The sequence below is a fragment of the Hyla sarda genome, chromosome 6 (genome assembly GCF_029499605.1).
Source record: "Hyla sarda isolate aHylSar1 chromosome 6, aHylSar1.hap1, whole genome shotgun sequence".
Lineage (NCBI taxonomy): Eukaryota > Metazoa > Chordata > Amphibia > Anura > Hylidae > Hyla > Hyla sarda.
The window spans coordinates 206,353,230-206,374,814 of record NC_079194.1 but is presented as its reverse complement, the minus strand read 5'-3'; the positions used below and the strand labels follow the sequence as shown (position 1 = coordinate 206,374,814).

The 21,585-nt window shown below is 41.4% G+C and overlaps 1 protein-coding gene across 2 annotated transcripts in view; it reads right to left on the bottom strand.

The window, feature by feature from the left end:
* RPGRIP1L (RPGRIP1 like) overlaps positions 1-21,585 on the bottom strand; it is a 165,136-nt gene that overhangs the window by 113,993 nt on the left and 29,558 nt on the right. For both annotated transcript variants that reach the window (XM_056526324.1, XM_056526323.1), the window contains exons 4-6: positions 10,898-11,196; positions 5,336-5,441; positions 2,209-2,352 (exon numbers count right to left, since the gene is read on the bottom strand). In XM_056526324.1, coding sequence (XP_056382299.1) covers positions 2,209-2,352; positions 5,336-5,441; positions 10,898-11,196 — 549 coding nt within the window. The remainder of the gene's footprint in view (positions 1-2,208; positions 2,353-5,335; positions 5,442-10,897; positions 11,197-21,585) is intronic.

Below are 21,585 nucleotides of genomic sequence, written 5' to 3'. Positions count from 1 at the left end.
AAATGTTTTTTTTTTTCTTCTAACAATAAAGTAGTTCAGTTTCCACTTTGAACTGCTCTACAAAATGAAACTAGATTTTTTTTGTTTGTTTCATGTGTGCTGGAGTTCCAGCGAGAAACTCATCTAAAACCTTAGTCCTCTGCCAATACACCTTAATACATTAGCTCATACCTGATAAACTTAAGAAGAAGAAAAAAAAAAAAAAAGGTAAATCAGGCATATCTTTCGAGAAGCCAAAAAAAGGAGACCCTAATGGGTCATGTGAAAAGGTCCTAAGCAGGAAATATTTCCTACTTCCTTTACCAATCTACCCTGAGCTCTTAAGCTTGGAAACGAATACTAGCATATCTAACCAAAACACAGAATTTACTGCTTGGCTATTAGAAGACTTTAATGGGGTATTCCCATCATACAAGCTTAGGGCATATCCTAATAGTCAATCATTAATATAGTCTGATCTGCCACTTTGGCTCCAAAAAGGGTAAATTGTATTACTCTTCATTAAAAGATATATAATGCAGCAAAACTTATCCCCTATCCAAAGGATAGGGGGATACGTTTTAGATTACAGGGGGTGCCAGTGGTCAGACCCCCCACGATCTATAACTTATCCCCTATCCTTTAGATAGGGGGGATACGTTTTGCTGCATGATATATCTCCTTTAATGAAGAGTAATAAAATTTACCCTTTTTGGAGCCAAAGTGGCAGATCAGACTATATTAATGATCTACCGTAAGAGACATCGACTCTCCCCGGGCCATATCGACACGCTTCGTGTGGGGGCTGACATGCTTCAGGAGATTGTGGGGGGTCCCAGCAATCCTTTGAATAGGAGATACTTTTTTTGCATGATATATCTCCTTTAAAGCCTCAGAGTTTTATCAAGCAGGATAGGTCAACAAGGGTTAAACATTTGGGATGCCCACAGAAGGCTCCTATGAGGTTCCTGCATCTTTTTTCAGTCACTCCCACTAAACACACTGCAGGGACATGCAACTCAGCTCCAACCACTTGTCCAGCTTAGCCAGTGACATTCCATGACTTATTACGGTGGGAAAGCCTTTTACAGTTATAAGTAGAAACCAAAAGAAGAGGAAGTATGTTTCAACATAGCTGTATAAATTAGCGACAACTGGCATTAACAGCGGTACATGATAATAAAGACCATACACGGATGTCCCATGGGTGGCTAAATCAAATAAGTCTGAACCTTTAGATGAAGAATTGAGCGGCACTGCATATAAAAACTACAACAATCATAATGTATAACTCTGCTCTGTTCTACCTTACAGGCAGAGAAGCACAGTCATCAAGTAAGAATAAGAGATGATGCAGCTCAAGAGTTGACACCTATTGGGAGAAAATGTCTGGCGCAAAAGCAACCACATGAACAGAACAACCAGTTCAGCTGAATTTCTGCTAAAAATGTAGAAACCATATGACCCAAATATGTGAGACCATATGACCCAACTGCAGGAAAGGATTCCAGGGATTTTTGGATACAAAGATTAACCACATAATGTAACCCAAATTATATATATTTGGAAAAAGAGAAAACGTCCAGCATCCAAGGAGTGGAAAACAAATCAGGGTCTTTTATTATTGGAATAGTTACACAGACAAGGTAAAAACTCTGACGCGTTTCGCACTTAGTCATAGAGTAATCGCGAAAGTGTGAAACGAGTCAGAGTTTTTACCGTGTCTACACAACTATTCCAATAAAGAAAGACGCTGATTTGTATTCCACTCCTTGGATGCTGGACCTTTAGCTCTTTTCCCAAGTTGCTGTGCAAAGAAGCCGGCGGTGGGGCCGGCAGGTCCGAGCACAGATGAAGATGTTGGCCGGGTGCGCTGTTACTCTCATTTGAAGAACATATATTGGGTGGCTAGTTACAAAGTGAGTAAATTATTTTATTAGGGTGCTTCTATAAATAAATATCATATATGAATGTAATTTACAGTTTAACAATTAATACAATATACATAAACTACTTTGCATAAATCTCTTGTACTGAGCAACTAAAATCCTGAAGGACAGACCTACATCAGATGTACTGTACAGTGCCTGGTGTAAAGACTTCTGGAATTAAATCCAAGATGTGACTGACCTAAAAAGGAATGCTGGGGGATATGGGCTCAAGAGCATGCAAAACTGTGAATACTGTAGATGGTAGGCATACTATACAATACAATAAACTGTTCCACACCTTTGATCAGTGGTTTGCTGCTCTCTAAGCTGTAGGAATGTTTCTTGATATTCCCTCTCCTTTCTGTGCAGCTCATCCCTGAGAATGTCCGCTGAGCGCTCTAGTTCCTCTATTCGACTCCGCTGTAACTCTATGATATTTTCACTGTAGATTCAATAGACATTAGTAATACGGCATTAGTGTTAAACACATGAGCATAAAAGGGAAAAGAAAACAATGTATAGCAACACATCATGGCTGCAGAGAAATCTGACAATAACAGGAAGATAGGTAACAATAATGTTTATAGTCAACTGGTATACACTTAGAATAGATGCATTAGAGTGAAGGTCTAACCCTAACCACAATATGTTTTCTTCTATCTAAACAGGTAAAAAAAAATCTGCACCAAATAATTTCTTGATGAATCTTTCTGGTAGTTGGAGATTTCTTCCTGATACGGAACCACAAATTCCCTGTATAGACCTATAAAAAAAACATAAGATACTGACTACCTGTCCTCACTAAAGGGCATTCATGAGCTACCTGCATACTAATATACATTAAAAGGAGTTATCCCATGAATACATTTTCATAAAAAGGGTTTAAAAGATGAACAGCTGTTTAAAGTCGGTAAACTGAAGTACAGCATCTCATATAAGTTCACACCACACATTCTTGTAAATATTAAATTTTTTAATGTGACAGCACTAAAGTGATGACATTCTGCTACAATGTAAAGTATTGAATGCACAACCTGTAGAACAGTGTTTAATGTTGTGCCCCCTCAAAATAACACACAGCCATTAAAGTCTAAGGGTATGCTCACACTACGTAATTCCACAAACAGAATAACGTGCTGTGAACTTAAACATCAGTGTGAATGGGTTTTCGTGAGAGCCGTTCAAACTGCGGAATTTCAGCGGCAGACAATTCCACCAGTGAAATTGTTCCGCGCAAAGAAAGAACATGTTCATTCTTTGCGCGGAAGTCCGCGAACACTACATAGCCGTCAATGCTGACGGTGCAGTGCTGCACGGGTCCTACCGCCGAAGTATTGCAGCCGCCAGAATGGAATCTCTGCTTGCGGAATACTGCGAGCGGAGATTCTGTTCATAATCCGTAGTGTGAACATACCCTAAACCTTAGCAATAAAAGAGTACACCCCTAAGTGAGAATTGTCCAAATTTGGCCCTATTAGCCATTTTTCCCTTCCTGATGTCATGCAAATCGTCAGTGTTACAAGGTCTCAGGTGTGAATGGGGAGCAGGTGTCTTAAATGTGATGTTATCACTCTCACACTCTCTAATACTGGTCATTGAAAGTTCAACATGGCACCTCATAAAAAAGAACATTTGCTATAAGAAGACTACCAAGACCCTGAAAATGAGCTGCAGTACAGTGGCCAAGACTATACAGCTGTTTCATAGGACAGGCCTCGTCAGTCGACCACAGCAGTTGAGTGTACGTTCTCAGCTCCATATCTAGAGGATGTCTTTGGTAAATAGACATATGAGGGCAGTCAGCATTGCTTCAGAGGTTGAGGAAGTGTGAGGGCCAGTTAGTGCTCAGACCATACCCCGCACACTGCATCAAAATGCTCTGCATGGCTGTCATCACAGAAGGAAGCATCTTGTAAAGATGAACTAAAATACTTGCAAACTGTTTACTATAGACAAGACGACTAATGACATGGATTACTGGAACCATGTCCTGTGGTCTGATGAGACAAAGAAACTTATTTGGTTCAGATGGTGACAAGTGTGTGGCAGAAACCAGATGAGACTACAAAGACAAGTGTGTCTTGCCTACAGTCAAGCATGGTGGTGGGAGTGTCATGGTCTGGGCCTGCATGAGTGCTGCAGCTAAAGGGGAACTACAGTTCATTAAAGAGTACCTGTCATTAAAGGGGTACTCCGCTGGAAAAAACATTTTTTTAAATCAACTGATGCCAGAAAGTTAAACAGATTTGTAAATTACTTCTATTTAGAATTCTTAATCCTTCAAGTACTTATCAGCTGCTGTATGTGCCAGAGTAAGTTATTTTCTTTTTTAAATTTCCTTTCTGTCTGACCACAGTTCTCTCTGCTGACACCTCTGTCCATGTCAGGAACTGTCCAGACCAGTAGAAAATCCCCATAGCAAACCTATCCTGCTCTGGACAGTTCCTGAAATAAAGAGAGGTGTCAGCAAAGAGCACTGTGGTCAGACAGAAAGGAAATTCTAAAGAAAAGAACTTCCTCTGGAGTATACAGCAGCTGGAAGGATTAAGATTTTTAAATAGAAGTAATTTACAAATCTGTTAAATTTTCTGACACCAGTTGATTTAAAAAAAAAAATTAAAAAAAAAAAAAGTACCCCTTTAAACCATATTTTCTAAACTAACTAAGTTGCCTGACTACTCCTAACACGAATACTGCTCTTAAAAAAAAATTCTGAGCTCTGTATCACACCTTTCCCCTTGCTCACATTGTGTAAGCTCCCGCCATGAGAAAGTGGGCGTTCCCCAGCAGGCGTGACATCACTGAAGCCTGCGAGAGCTGTGCCTCACCATGCCCCACATGCACTCCCTGAGTTTGGTCTCCTGCCAGGCCGAGAGGAGACTTGTGGCAGGGAACAGAACAGAGCAAACTAGTGGGCATTGTTTTTAATCACATTAAAAACATATAAAGTTTGAGATTTTCAACAGCAAGTAAATAGCAAAGTGTCTTATAATTACATAAGAAACAATATATTAAAAAAGTTTAGTTTGGTGACAGGAACTTTTTGAAGGAAACCATAAATGCAAAATATACTGTAACATACTAAAGCAGAGTATGATCCCCTCCCTTTGGGGACTGGTCTGCAATGCAGTTTTAAAGACGTTTATCAGACAAATGGAGCTTCAGTTGCCAAAAAAGACATTATAAATGTAATCTGCACAGAAACTTTAACCTAAACAAATAAACAATCTTAAAATATGTGCATTTAGAAGCTTAGTAATCAAACCGTTGCAAGAGGGACAGTAACATGTTCAAGAACATCAACATGAAAACATCTTTCACATGAGAGAATTACATTTGACATTAATATTTCCAGATGTACGCAGCGACAACAGCGGTGCACTCAGTGACTTTACAACCCTCCTTAGTGTATTACAGAAACGTACAGATTTCTTATCTCTGCTCTGGCTTCTTCAAGCAAACTGTGTCCATATCTTGGAAGCTGTGCTTGGGTAGCTCTAGGGGTAGCTTCGGAATTCTCTAACCGCATTCCTAAATAAAGAAGCAATGTCAGTATTTAACAATAAAACCCATCTGTATTTGTCAGTTGATTAAGAATTATAACTAATTTCTAATATACATTTCTATACTGTATACTTAGGGTCCCTTAAAGGGGTACTCCGGTGGAAAACACTTTTTCAAATCAACTGGTGCCAGAAAGTTAAACAGATTTGTAAATTACTTCTATTAAAAAATTCTTAATCCTTCCAGTACTTATCAGCTGCTGTATACTACAGAGGAAGTTGTATAGTTATTTTCTGTCTGACCACTGTGCTCTCTGCTGACACCTCTGTCGATATCAGGAACTGTCCAGAACAGGAGAGGTTTTCTATGGGGATTCGCTTCTACTCTGGACAGTTCCTTACACAGACAGAGGTGTTCGCAGAGAGCACTGTGGTCAGACAGCAAAGAACAACTCAACTTTCTCTGTTGTATAAAGCAGCTGATAAGTACTGAAAGTATTAAGATTTTACAAATCTGTTTAATTTTCTGGATGATATGAAAAAAAATAATATTAAATTCCACTGGAGTACTCCTTCAACAAGACCTGTGATCTTTCAAGCTCAATTGTAGACCCCATAAAATAAAATGCAGAATCTTTTCTCAGAGCTATGTTGTGCCAGAATGTGGGGACACAGGGAACAGGGCACGTCGGGACATACAGATGGACTGCAAACGTCATCAAGGGGCTGTGTTGTCAGAAAAGACAAAAAGAAGCCAAGCCACCTGACGCCAGCTGCTGTCTCGAGCCGCAAAGGATCACGGAATAGGCTCTAGACAAGCGTCGTCAATACCTGAACAGAACACTGAACCTGAGGGAACATAAAAAGTTTAAAAATTGGACATTCCATGGCAAATGCAGAACAAACATAATTTTTCATAGTTAGTTCACCCTGGAATACCCCTTTAATTGTTTAGTTCTAATGGATAAAATTTTGTCCTGGCCATTTGATGATCAGGTCACTGAAAAAATTGTATATATGACCTGCATAAACAAACACTCTTACAAACACATAGCAGATGTAATAAAAAAAAAGGGGCTCAACATGAGGTAACCAAGCAGCTGAATCAAAGGGAGAGAGATGGAGCATTAAGAACCCCTGTATGTATACCCAATGGGGCAGATTTAGTATTACAAATGGGCCAATATTTGGAAGTCATTTGAGTCAAATGTTCTTTAACATGATTTGCCCCACATTTATTCAGAATTTTAGACAATTTTTACACTTTAGATAAGACGGTGTGGCTTAAGTGAAAAAGGAACATGGCCTAAACATGCCAAAAATGAGGCAGAATTTTGGTGCTTGAATAAGCAACATACATCTGGTGTAGAGTAATTGAACACTGGTCTAAACTTATACTTGACTACATATGATCCAGATCTACGAAACAGCCTAATCCACTAAAACTAAAGAATACCTGTCTAGGTTTGCACGTTCAAAATATTAGACAGAATTCCCCTCAATATACTAAGGATTCAGGGCTCTAAAAACATCCATAAGGCATATGCTATTAAGTGCACTAGTTCCATGCTCAGTGTTAAAGGGGTACTCTGCCCCTGACCATCTTATCCCCTATCGAAAGGATAGGGAATAAGATGTTGGATCACGGGGGTCCCGCCGCTGGGGACCCCAGCGATCTCGGCTGCGGCACCCCAAACATACGGTGCATGGAGCGAACTTCGATGACTGGTGATGCGGGGTGGAGGCTCTTGACATCACGGCCATGCCCCCTCCCATAGACTTGCATTGAGGGGGCATGGCTGTGACGTCATGAGCGGTGCCGACGCTCTAAACGAATGCCGAGTGCTGCAGGGAGATCGCGGGGTACTCCGCCCCAGAAAAAAAAAGTGATGTGCCGAACATTGCATTCAGGAACCACATATGGTGGTCAGGAGATGCATCAGCCCCATTTTATTTGGCTAATGTATGGCAGGGAAAGGGAGAAATCTAGAAAAGCAATGACTTTTTTAAACGAAAAAATCCATTGTCTACAAGGGACATTTAAAGGGGTACTCCCGTGGGGGAAAAAAATAAAATTTAAATCAACTGGTGCCAGAAAATTAAATAGATTTGTAAATTACTTCTATTAAAAAATCTTAATCCTTCCAGTACATTTTAGGGGCTATATACTACAGAAGAAATGGTTTTCTTTTTGGATTTCTCTGATGTCGCAACCACAGTGCTCTCTGCTGTCCATTTTTGGAACTGTCCAGAGAAGGACAAAATCCCCATAGCAAACATATGCTGCTCTGGACAGTTCCTAAAATGGACAGCAGAGGTCAGAAGAGAGCACTGTGGTCGTGACATCAGAGAAATGCAAAAAGAAAAGCATTTCCTCTGTAGTATACAGCCCATAAAATGTATTGGAAGGATTAAAGATTTAATAGAAGTAATTTACTAATCTGTTTAACTTTCTGGCACCAGTTGATTAAAAAAAAAAAAGTTTTCCACGGGAGAACCCCTTTAAGGGGTTGTGTTATTAGGAAAAATAGGTCTAAACAGATGCATTATGTGAAATAAAAAATATTTTCAATGTACAAGCAGTACTGAAAATGTTCCTGTTTGAGAACTATACTGTAAACTTACTAATCCCCCGTATGCCTGCATTCTGTTGATACCTGTTGCCTTTGCCTAAGACCCACTGAGGTGGTCACACATGCTCAGTTCAGCTGCAGCATCCTGAAGGTAATGTAAATTGGTCTCCAAATATATAGATGATAAAATAATCCTAACATTTAGCAATTTCCATTCTGGCCACTAGGCCTAAATCTAAGCTGGGTCTTCCGTTTCTGTCCAAATCACTTCCCTGCAGTGTCCTATTATCACAGACAGGAGTATAGTGACTGGTGACACCAGTGAATAGATAACAAAGATACACACAATAGCTGAAGTTCAGAGATCAGCAGCCCCCTTCCCTGAAGAACAACCCTATAAAAGGTTCACAGAGTGTATTGTTGCCTATGTTCACGGGTCCTGCTGTAAAGCATATCTCTAAATGCTGTTACAATTTATTATTTTTATACAGCTTCAAGTCCAGAATCAAATTTTTCAAAATATTTTTTTTTCTTCACAATGGGAATTCCACTTGCAATCTTTTGATCACTTAAATAATACACCACAATACATTTGCACCATGTGACTCCATAGGACCAGTCTTTTTCAACCCCCATCTGGCACTTTATGGGGTACTCAGCTGCTCAGCGTTTGAAATTGTTCCGAACGCTGGAGCCGACACCGGGAGCTCGTGATGTCATAGCCCCGCCCCCTCATGATGTCACACCCCACCTCCTCAATGCAAGTCTGTGGAAAGGGGTGTAATGGTTGTCTCGGAACAGTTTGTTCCATACGCTCAGCAGCAGAGTACCTCTTTAAGGGGACTGTTTACTGGGTGTAATTGCAGCCATGCAGCAGACTCCCATTTTCCTCTGACGAGATTGCCAATTCTGGCAGAAGATTTAAGATGTTATCCAGTATAACAAAATGTATCCTCTATCCGCAGGACACCCCACGATCTCCCGTATGGCGCCTTGCTCTCCTCATGAATGGAGACGTGTTGACCCCCGCACAAAGCTGTTGTAGACATACCCCCTTTTATGTATCTTTAAGTGAGAGCAGGAGATACAGTGATCGGGAATCTCCAGCTCTCCTATAGAGATACATGGAGGGGGTGTGTTGGCCATAGCTTCGTGCCGTAGTCGAAACACTCCATTCAGGCAGAGAGCCCAGGCGCCGGGCGGGAGATCACAGGGGATAAGTTTTTGGATACTGGACCTCTCCTTTAAACATGTTCAATTTTCCACCAGGATCAGACAGTAAAAGCCCAATTGTCAATGGGACTTTGAATTTCGGTGCCTAATTCAGCAATGATTCAGCCTTATTCCTGTTCCATTTACCATGGAGCAGAAAGGTCATGGAATTCTTCCAAATTCCATAGTGTGAACATACCCTCTCTCTATTATGGTATCATATTTATGCCATCACTCTTACAGGTCTGTCATAGTAGGTCACATTCTCTTGGAAGCATAGTTCTAGAAAGTGGTCTGGATTTAACCCCTTAAGGACTCAGCCCATTTTGGCCTTAAGGACAATTTAATTTTTACGTTTTCGTTTTTTCCTCCTAGCCTTCTAAAAATCATAACTCTTTTATATTTTCATCCACAGACTAGTATGAGGGCTTGTTTTTTGTGCGACCAGTTGTCCTTTGTAATGACATAACTCATTATATCATAAAATGTATGGCGCAACCAAAAAACACTATTTTTGTCGGGAAATTAAAAAGAAAAACGCAATTTTCTAATTTTGGAAGGTTTCGTTTTCACGCCGTACAATTTACGGTAAAAATGACGTGTGTTCTTTATTCTGAGGGTCAATACGATTAAAATGATACCCATTATTACTTACTTTTCTATTATCGTTGTGCTTAAAAAAAATCACAAACTTTTTAACCAAATTAGTACGTTTATAATCCCTTTATTTTGATGACCTATAACTTTTTCATTTTTCCGTATAAGCGGCGGTATGAGGGCTCATTTTTTGCGCCATGATCTGTACTTTTTTGTGATACCACATTTGCATATAAAAAACTTTTACTACATTGTTTATAATTTTTTTAAAATAAAATGTATTTTATTTATTTTTTTTACGTTCATGCCGTTCACCGTACGGGATCATTAACATTTTATTTTAATAGTTCGGACATTTACGCATGCGGCGATACCAAATATGTCTATTAAATTTATTTTTTACGCTTTTTGGGGGTAAAATAGGAAAAAACGGACGTTTTACTTTTTTATTGGGGGAGGGGATTTTTCCCTTTTTTTTTACTTTTAATTTAAAAATTTTTTTTACACTTGAATAGTCCCCATAGGGGACTATTCATAGCAATACCATGATTGCTAATACTGATTTGTTCTATGTATAGGACATAGAACAGATCAGTGTTATCGGTCATCTTCTGCTCTGGTTTGCTCGATCTCAGACCAGAGCAGAAGATGCCGGGAGCCGGACAGAGGCAGGTGAGGAGTACCTCTGTGGGGCGTTCTGAATGATCGGATCCCCGCAGCAGCGCTGCGGGCGATCAGATCATTCATTGAAATCGCATACTGCCGCAGATGCCGGGATCTGTATTGATCCCGGCATCTGAGGGGTTAATGGCGGACACTTGCGAGATCGCGGGCGTCGGCCATTGCCGGCGGGTCCCTAGCTGTGATCAGCAGCCGGGATCAGCCGCGCATGACACGGGCATCGCTCCGATGCCCGCGGTTATGCACAGGACGTAAATGTACGTCCTGGTGCGTTAAGTACCACCGCACCAGGACGTACATTTACATCCTGTGTCCTTAAGGGGTTAAGACGGAGTACATATTTAATGTGGACAAAAGGTTGACCTCAGGACAATCGAGCACCCGTACACATGTCCACAAACATAGAACACATAGTTCATACCTTTGCGAATGTTTTCTTGCATCAGTACGTTCTCGGTAACTTTCCTTAGGCCAGAGTTTATCCGGGACTGTATGTAATTGTAAGGAGTGTGTCGGTGTCCTTGGGTCTGAAGTTGTTGTTTGACGGCTATTAAGCGGTTCTGTAAGCTCTCCTTTTGCTTCTCAAGCTCCCGTACTTTCTCCTGCAGCTGCTCGATCATCTCTTCCATTTCTACATCCTTCCCAGTTCTTCTCAAAACTCCAGGCCCTTGCTCTGCTTTCTTTTTGTCTTGTACAAGTCGTATAAGCTTTGTTGCCATCCTAAGAGAAAGAAGGCAAATCTTAAATTCTCACCTTCATCTCCTGACATCAGTGTTTCCACACCAGGGTGCCTACAGGTGTTGCAAAACTACAACTCCCAGCATGTCCGGACAGCCGAAGGCTGTCCGGACATGCTGGGCGTTGCAGTTTTGCAACATCTGGAGGCACCCTGGTTGGGAAAACACTGCCTTACATGTTACCTTCCACACCAGGGTGCCTACAGGTGTTGCAAAACTACAACTCCCAGCATGTCCGGACAGCCGAAGGCTGTCCGGACATGCTGGGAGTTGTAGTTTTGCAACATCTGGAGGCCCCCTGGTTGGGAAAACACTGCCTTACATGTTACCTTTACCTAGTATTGTGTTTTTAACCACACATTGACAATAACACAACCATATCAAGACGCACTGTAGCACTAGATCACTCATATTCCTCAATGTAAAGGGTCATCTAGGACACAGGAATACCAGAAGTATATCATCAAGACGTGTGTCTGTTTCCATCTGTTTTTACAGAAAAGGATTGGACTTGCACACTATGATGGTGAGGTCATCGGGTTTATAAAATCTTGTGATGTGTGGAGGATCTAAGATCAGATGGGATGGCTTATTTCATGTGGGCTTGGTAACTAAATCCACCCATACAGTAAATAATATAATTATGGAATCTTCTTTTTTTCCCTGCAAAGGACATTTAGCATTTTGAAGTGGAGTATGTTGCTTCTTTATTTCAGGAGCGAGAATAGAGACTTTACACTATACTGTCTCCCTGCTGTCCATGAGCAGAGATCCGACAGACATATGTCTGAGTGTAGAATTAGTGAAGATGTATATGTGAGCAAATGGATATTTATTTCTGACTTTTATAGTTAAAGGGGTTGTCTCATCTAGGAAACAGCTTCAGTATAGGATCTGCTCCTTACATACCGCGTTTCCCCGAAAATAAACCCTACCCCGGAAGTAAGCCCTAGCAGGATTATAGATGCAATATAAGCCCTACCCCGAAAATAAGACTTAGGCCAGGGGTAATCAACTGGCGGACCGCGGTCCAGATCCACCAGTAATGCCCACAGACACACACCCCCCCCCCCCGGTCACCCCCCCTCCTTTGGCTGGTCCGGCGGCAAGTTACAGTAATTGAGCCGGGGCAGGGACGCTGTCGCTTTTAAACGTCCCACGGCCGACGTCACGGACATGTCCCTGCCCCCGGCTGCTAAGCAACAGAAGGAGATCCCGCCGCCGAGAGCTGCAGCTTCCGTACAGTACAAGTTGCGGACGCTACCATATGAAGGTGGGGAAGTGCTGGTCTCCGCTGGGGATGAAATGTGTACCGTAGTTTATTACAGCAGAGGGGTGGGGGGCACTGTAGGAGTGTGGAGGATGACGGGGGAAGGGGAGGATGGGGTGTAGTAGCAGTGGGAAGGATGGGGGCTGTAGGAGTGTGGAGTATGGGGGGCTGTAGCAGTGTGGAAGATGGGGGGGGGTGCGGCATCCTCCACACTGCTACAGCCCCCCATGTTGTTCAAGGTACATACCGTAAATAAATAAGCCCTACCCTGAAAATAAGCCCTAGCGTGTTTTTTGTGACTAAAATTAATATAAGACCCGGTCTTATTTTCGGAGAAACACGGTAAATGGCCATACATGTAACACTTGGACACCCCGGGTGTGCGCCAATGTGTGTGGTTTTGTATCCAGCTCCTCCCCCTCTCCCAAGACAATGGAATACCTCTACTATCTCAGGGCATACCAGCGCGGTCCACCAGGCAAGAGACTTTCTTCACGCAACAAAATTTATTAGCCAAAACATTACACTTTGCAAGGTTTTGGAACCTCTTCTTCAGATGTATAAGCAGTAATACATACAGATAAAATGGCAGGTATTCAAATACAAACAAATCGGCGCCAAAACACCTAAGCTCCGCACAAAAAAATACCTTAAAGGAGTACTCTGCCCCTAGACAACTTATCCCCTATCCTTTGGAGAGGGGATAAGATGTCTCATCGCGGGGGTCCCGCCGCTGGGAAGAGCGTGCTCCATGCACCAGATGACAGGGGGTGCTGCAGGAGAGATCGCGGGGAGTTTCCTGCGACGGGACCCAGAGATCAGACATCTTATTTGCTATCCTTTGGATAAGATGACTAGGGGCGGAGTACCGCTTTAAGGGTAGGGTCACATGTGCCATAATAACCGAAAGACACTAAAATATAACTTACTCACTAAAACCTAGGCAAAAAATAACACCAACCAATTCACAAAATTTCCAACAATCAAAATGATGATATCAATTCCAGCACCGACCGAATGAATACAAGGATAGAGCCAACGTGCATGGAAAATTGTATCAGCAATGTGCTGATTAAAAAATGCTCCACCAATCTGGAGACTTACAGTGCAATCGGGTCCAGTATGTATGGTAACTAAAGGAAAGATGAGGGGATAGGTATGGGGGGAGGGAGAGCCTAGGGGAGCAATGGCCTATGAGCCTATCATTGTGTGGCCGCTACCTGCTAGCCCTTATCACACTACTCCCTATCTCTACCCTTATGCCTAGGCAGAGTTGAACGTCCTAAAAAAGGATGGCCCCGCTCTGGAACCTACCCCTCACTTATCTATATTCTCTCTTGCTATTTCACAAAGAGGAGACTCTCTATCTCACTAAAGGCTACTATCTGCCTAAATTTGTATAGGAGAAGGAGAGAAAGATCTGTCCAGTTAGTATAGTCTTCTGTGGTGAAGGCTTAAGGAGAGTAGGTTAGTCACATCAAACAAAAAACAAGTCAAATAACAATGGCATATAATCAATAAAAGTGACTATAAATGCAAGCAATAAAGCTGATATATATACGCATAAAACATGCATACTTATCAGATAGTAGTGGCCTATATTGAGTGAGCATGATAGATGAAAAAGCATCCTCCTAAGAAAACCATAAGTACTTACGGTGTCTGGACCCAAGGCCATGATGGCTGCGGGATCATCTGGCTGTATCATCCATATCCTCACCAGCCATACATGTTGCAATCGATGCCATCATACCATCAATTGCCCACCATCATCCTCTGATGACTGGGGAAGGCTAAGTACTTACTTTTTTTTTTTACTTACCAGCTAACTGTGCCTTGGGTCCAGAAAAGTACTTATGGTCTACTGGGACATTTTTTTCTACTTACCTGCTAACTGTGTCTTGGGTCCAGATAAGTACTTCTGGTTTTCTTAGGAGGATGTTTTTTCATCTATCATCCTCACTCAATATAGGCCACTACTATCTGATAAGTATCCATGTTTTATGCGTATATATATATATATATATATATATATATATATATATATATATATCAGCTTTAATGCTTGCATTTATAGTCACTTTTATAGATTTTATGCCATTGTTATTTGACTTGTGTGTGTATGCACCAGCTCCATTGCCTGCACAGGGGATCAATATGGCAATATATATATATATATATATATATATATATATATTCATAGATCTGGCGTATTTGCTCCCATGATGAGATGTTCAGTATGTATATTCATTTGAACACACACACCCTTTTTTGTTTGCTGTGACTAACCTACTCTCCTTAAGCCTTCACCACAGGAGACTATACTAACTGGACAGTTTTGGACCATAGGTCTTTCTCTCCCTCTCCTATCCAAATATAGGCAGATAGTAGCCTTTAGTGATATAGAGAGTCTCCTCTTGGTGACATAGCAAGAGAGAATATAGATAAGTGAGGGGTAAGTTCCAGAGGGGGCCGTCCTTTTTAGGACATTCAACTCCGTCTAGGCATAAGGGTAGAGATAGGGAGTAGTATGATAAGGGCTAGCAGGTAACGGCCACACAATCATAGGCCAACCATAGCTCCCAGGGCCTCCCTCCCCCTATACCTATCCCCTCATCTTTCCTTTAGTTACCATACATACTGGTCCCAATTGCACTGTAAGTCTCCAGATTGGAGATACAATATTCCATTCACGTTGGATCTATCCTTGTATACATTTGGTCGTGCTGGAATTGATATCATTTTGATTGTTGGAAATGTTGTGAATTGGTTGGTGTTGTTTTTTGCCTACGTTTTTAGTGAATATTTAATAAAAGTTATATTTTAGTGTCTTTCGGTTATTTTGGCTTTTGGCTGACACTGCAGCAATATAGTAACTTTCTGTGAATTCACATGTGCCATATTTGACTCTAATGGGTAGGAAAATATGCAGCAGCAAATACGCAGCAAAATATGGCACATGTGACCCTACCCTTAGGATGTATTCACACGTTAAGTATATTGGGCATATCTGATGCTGCAGATTTCAATGTAAAATAAATGACTGAGCAAAGCATCAAATATGCAGCAGGATAATGTATGTGTGAAAACAACCTTAGGGTCAGTTCATACTTCCTTATTTTTGCTGAAGCAGATTTTGCTGCCCATTGACTTTAATGGGTAGCAAAATCTTCTGCAGCAATAAAAAAGGCTGTGTGAACTGACCCTAAATGTCATTTCTTTCTCGAAGGACTATATGAGGTGTTATTTTTCAATGTCATCATGCAAAGCAGGATTAAGCACATGCATAAGCTGCAGCATGTTCCTGACATCTCTAACCCTGGAATCCCCTACCTCTTGACAGTATTGTGGTTTATTTGCTTTACAATAGGTTGTCGGGTATAGGTAAGCATTTGACATTTTTCGACTATATTTGAGAAATGCTGCAGTCGGCATATGTAACTAGTACCACTCCTATTCTCCAATTAACACAAAGATGAAAAGGAATGTGAAAGTCAGCAAACTAGGAGTAGATGGCTGAAGCCTCCAGTACAGAGTGAAATAATACTTTGCAGATTTTGATAGAACTATTACTGCCTGTGAAAGGACCCTTTGAAGATAATTGAAACCACTGGGTAGCAATCTGCTTTATAGCACTGACAAATAACAGTTTCCTAAGGCTTATCATTTAAGTGTGGTAAAATAGAGAAAGAAAGAAAAATCAACCATATTTAGTCCATATGTACTAGTCATTTCATTGTTACTACATGCCTAGCCTTGCATGACAAGCTGCGTGTTACTGGACAGAGCTGTGTTATATGGACACAAAAGGCTAGGTCTATTATTTTAGAATAGTTTGTGGACCGCAAAGAACTTGCTCATAAACAGGAGTGTTAGAAGGATTTGGGGTATTTCCACCTTTTGTGTGAAGTGTAAACGGAGATTATAGAGAAATGAGGAACAGATTTCATGTGGTCTCAAACTAATAAATGTGGTACAGCCTCTCTGGCAACCAAAGAGTAGGGTATTGTACATCTATGAGTGGTGTACCTAGGTATCCAACTGTTATACAACCTGCTAGACAAGATAACAAAAGACACTAAATAAAGATAAAAAAACAAAAAGTATATAGAGGGGCGCTTCCTTGTGTATTATCACCAGGTGATGGATAGATACTTGGGGCCCAAGAAAGCTCATCAAAGATATTCTAACCTACTTTGGTTGTGCGTTCTGTAACGCCAGATGGTAGTAAAGCACCTTGTGGACTCAAACACCAATTGAAGCTGATGTAGCCACAGCATATCAGCAGAAGTATAACCCCTATCACGCCTACATAAAAAAGTGTGATGATAGGTATTTGTTACAGCATATCAAGTTGTCATTATCTGACATTCATTTAGCGTTATTGTGGATATGTGGATTTTATATTTTTACTAGCCGATTACCCAGCGTTGCCTGGTTGTCCTACATAAACCTTGAGGAAAGGCAACAATGATATATGAACAACACAATATTGGTAGAAGTACTGTGAGCCCTGCACTGGGTACTGCCTGACATCTAGCTTTCCCAGTCTCCTGAAGAGACTATTTATCCGATAAAGCAGCCTTTGCTGTCTTCTGAAGCCCCAGCAGTGCACTTCTCACTACAGGAGCCCTGTCATGCCCTTTCTCAGGCCCCGCACTGATTTTTCTTTTTTTCTTTCCCTCCTCATTTTTCCCTCAGTTAGTACAGTGGCAGGATGTTTAAAACTACTGGCCAATCTCCGCAGCCAGAGAGAAATGCGAGCAGGAAATGTACCGGAATTTCCATAGACTTGCATTGGACTTTTGGTACATCTGCTAATCCTGTTACGCTCAGGCTTCAGAAATTGCCCGGGAGCTTTAAGCATTCTGCCGCTGGACCGACATTATGGTAAAGTATGATTTAACTGTCCAGGCTCCACTGTTTTACTCTCTGGATGTGAAAATTGTTGATATTGGGATATCCCTAAACACTACTTGATTTTTATTAGCCATACTAGCTGAGTACCCGGCGTTGCCCGGTTTTTCCTTCCTAATCCTTGTTGGGGAGGAAAATAAACAAAGGAGGAAGCTTTTGACTTCATAACCCGTCCTCATATATTGTCGTCATATCCCGATGTAACATGTGACCAAGTATTATCGAAATATCTCAAGCCGTTTGGAAGTTATGCAGTAACATATTTACCATTGACTTGTATGGGACTTTAAACATAAACCCCGCCCCTGGCAAATGGGGGTTAGTAAGGGTTAAATCACCTATCCTATGTTTGTTGTTGACATATAAGTAACATGTGTGCCAAGTTTCATGTTAATATCTTAAGCTGTTTGGACGTGATGCTGGAACATACACACATATATACATACATACACACACACACACACACACACACACACAAACACGTTGAGTTTTACATATATAGATAAGAAAGATGTGTACCAAGCTTAAAAGGGGTAATCCACTGCCCCAGCATTCGGAACATTTAGTTCCGAATGCTGGGTGCGGGCTGCGGGGGTCATGACATCACGGTCACACCATTTCATGACGTCATGTCACGCCCCCTCAATGCAAATCTATAAGAGTCTGTCACGCCCCTCCCATAGACTTGTATTGAGGGGGGTGTGGCCGTGATGTCATGACCCCCGCACCCAGCATTCGGAACTAAATGTTACGGACGCTGGGGCAGTGGATGACCCTTTTTATCAAAATATCTCCAGAAGTTATGCTGGAATATAAATATGGGACACAAATGTTGAGTTTTAGATACATAGTTTATCTAATCTATTGTTTTATTGCTGCCAGATACTGTGTCTGATGTGCTTATTCATTGCCAAGATTTTTTTTTTTTTTTTTTTTATAATTGATGCTATTATGAATCTGGTATTTGGTATATCATTTGTCCAGATATTGCTAAATGTTATAATTACTTATGTTTAAGTTGGTTTTACTATGATGATCAAACTATTTCTTTTATACATTATCATTTTATTATCAATGGTTTACTGTGTATATTATCTGTTTATTTATGCTGGAACGGGACGATTAGATATTTAAACTTTTAGTTTGAAGGAAGGAAGAGGAAAGCTATGATGTTACAAAGCCAAAATGCATATTGCAAATAATTTAGCAGTAAAGGATTCATCTCGTCAGGTCATCTTACTTTGTGGGACCTGTGCCCAAGATTAAGGAGTCTTGTCTCTTAGCCCATATACATTCATAGTATTTGGGCCGATATACTTTACAGGTTCTTGGTGCCTTAAAGGGGTACTCCGCCCCTAGCATCTTATCCCCTATCCAAAGGATAGGGGATAAGATGTCAGATCGCGGGGATCCCACTGCTGGGGACCCCTGGGATCTTGGCTGCAGCACCCCGCTATGATTACTGCACAGAGCAAACTCTGTGCGTAACTCGCTCTGTGGGTAATGACCAGCGATACAGGGGCCGGAGCATAGTGACGTCATGGCTCCGCCCCTCGTGACGTCACTGTCAACCCCCTCAATACAAGTCTATGGGAGGAGGCTTGGCAGCCATCATGCTGATGTCACGATGCTCCGGCCCCTGTATCGCCGGTCATTTCGCACAGAGTGAGTTTGCTCCGTGCAGTAATGATAGCGGGTGCTGCAGCCGAGATCCCGGGGGTCCCCAGTGGTGGGACCCCCGCGATCTGACATCTGACGCCACTGAGACATGTAAAAGTTTAGATCACATCAAGTCGTGAGACCCTCTGGGTCTGAAGAGCCGGATCTGGTGACTAGTCAGGCAGTAAAACTCATTTCAACCGCATTTAATGATGATCGAAGTGGGTCTCAGGACTGAGATCCGATACAATCTAAACTTTGCTTCTTAGCTAATTTAAACTTTTGAATAGAGCAGTGGTCAAGCATGCAAATTAAGGCTTTATTCAATGTCTACTTCTGGCCACCAGGGGTCTCCCTTCTTGGCCAGAAGACATTTCGTCAGGTCAAAATCTCAGATTTTGGTCTCCTGCTTGAAATGGCAGAAGACCAAACTCAGGAAGTGTTTCTCTGCACTGAGCTTGATTGACAGCTGCACAGAGCCTCAATGACAGCTGCACAGAGCCTTACTGACAGCTACACAGACTAAAAGCTGAACAGAATCTCACTGAAAGATACACAGATTGAAAGCTGCTGCACAGAGCTTGAGGTCTTCTATTCACAGCACTGCAACAATGTGAGGGTAGAAGTGGTTCCCCAGCAGGCTTCAGTGATGTCATGTCTGCTTGGAAATACCCACTTTGTGAGCAAGAATAAAAGGTAAGATAAACCGCTGTTTAAAGCTCTGAAATTTTTTTTTTAAGGGTGGGAGGGGTGTTTGGAGTAGTTAGGGAACATAGCCTGAGTTAGTTTAGAAAAGTTTATTTGGTGACAGGTACTCTTTAAAAGAGTGGAATCTGAAGAGCTGACTGCATAAAAGGAGCGATAAACATTCAGATTACAAACCACACAGTTTATTAGATTTTTAATCATCAGTGGGGTCCCAGCAGTTGACACTTCTTACCTCTTCTTCGTTTTCAGTCCAGAAGAACTCTGACTCTCCTAGATGTAGGCAGGGATTGTTTTCTAGTTGCTCAAATTTTTTTGTTTTGCTATTACCCATTGTGATACATTTATATAAGTGTAGGGAAGGTCTGTAGTGGGATAGCATGCTACTGTTAAGGTAATAGTTTTGTCCTATTTAGAGAATCCTTCTTTATTAACATCATAGACTGTAACTGCTTTCTGAGCGGCAGCCACTTTTCATTAGAAAGGGTACTGTGTAATCCTTCCCTTGTGGTGGCGCTGCAGAGAAACTGAACACTTACCGCCAGGTTTATCCACAGATTCAAGGAAATAATTGTCAAGGGACCGTAGTAATATGAAGCAATTCTCCAAAGTAGACAATTCCTTTAAATTAAAGTGTGAATAGAAGCTTACAAGTCTTAATTCTGAGAGTAAAGAAAGGTATATTCAACACAGAGACCTAAAACCCTTGGCAGAAAACTTGGAAAAATACATGGATTAGAAGGACTGCCTGGCTTAGGCCTTGTTACAGTAATGTTTCCCCACACTATTGCCTAGATTGATCAATCTGATCAAACCATAACTGTATTGTTTCCCATAACAACCGATCATAGCTTTCATTTTAGCAGAGCTTGTTTTGGTATGAAAGCTGAGCTGTGATTGGTTGTTATGGGAAAACAAGACAAGTATGTTTAAAGTTTTTTTTTTCCAGGAATCGAAAAACCGAGAATTACTTACAAAAAAATGCTCCCTGTCTGTCTCCAGGTTGGATGTGTTATTACAACTTGGCTTCATTCACTTCAATGCAGTACCACACCCAACCTGGAGACAGACTGGGAGCGGCTTTTGAAATAATTTGGTTTGAGTGGCATTGGGGCTGCTCTGCCAGTGGGTCGTTCTCCCTGTGGGCACTGGTGTTGGGGCGGTGGTGGTCACCACTCAGTGCTGCGCCATTTTATGCTAGGGATGTTCGGGACCCACTACTTACAGGTGGCCGTGACGTGGCTAGCGGGCTTGCACTTCATGATCATAGAGTACACTAATGACCTGTTAGTTTAATAAATGTTGCTGAGAAGCATTAGATCATTGTGCATGTTGTGGATGTGCGACCATGTCTTTTTTTCTCTAGTTGAATTCACATTGGCCGATTTATCATTGTCTTTAGACAGTTTTTTGTGTCTACAAAAGGCGCAAAAAAGGCGCAAGCAGGGTTTATTTGCGCCTTTTGGTTAACACATTTCTGCTGATTTTGAGTTGCAATCCACTGATTTTGGCAATACATATAATATGAAAGGGTTTTATGAACTGCGCCATTTTGTGAAAAAGCACAAAAAAAGGTGTAAAGCCACTTAAAAGTCTCTAAAACTACACCAACCCAGACTTAGCTTAGCTTTTTGGTCTGAAGAGAGAAATTTCAGAAAATGTGACCTGCACAAAATTTATCAAATGCTCTGTGACCATTTAATAAATTTGGCGTTCCTACACATAACCAGCACACATAAAAAAAAAAAAAGTGTAGAAAAATGCTTCACTTACACCTACAATGATAAATGCCAGCCAATGTGTTTTCTATCCCCCTCCATT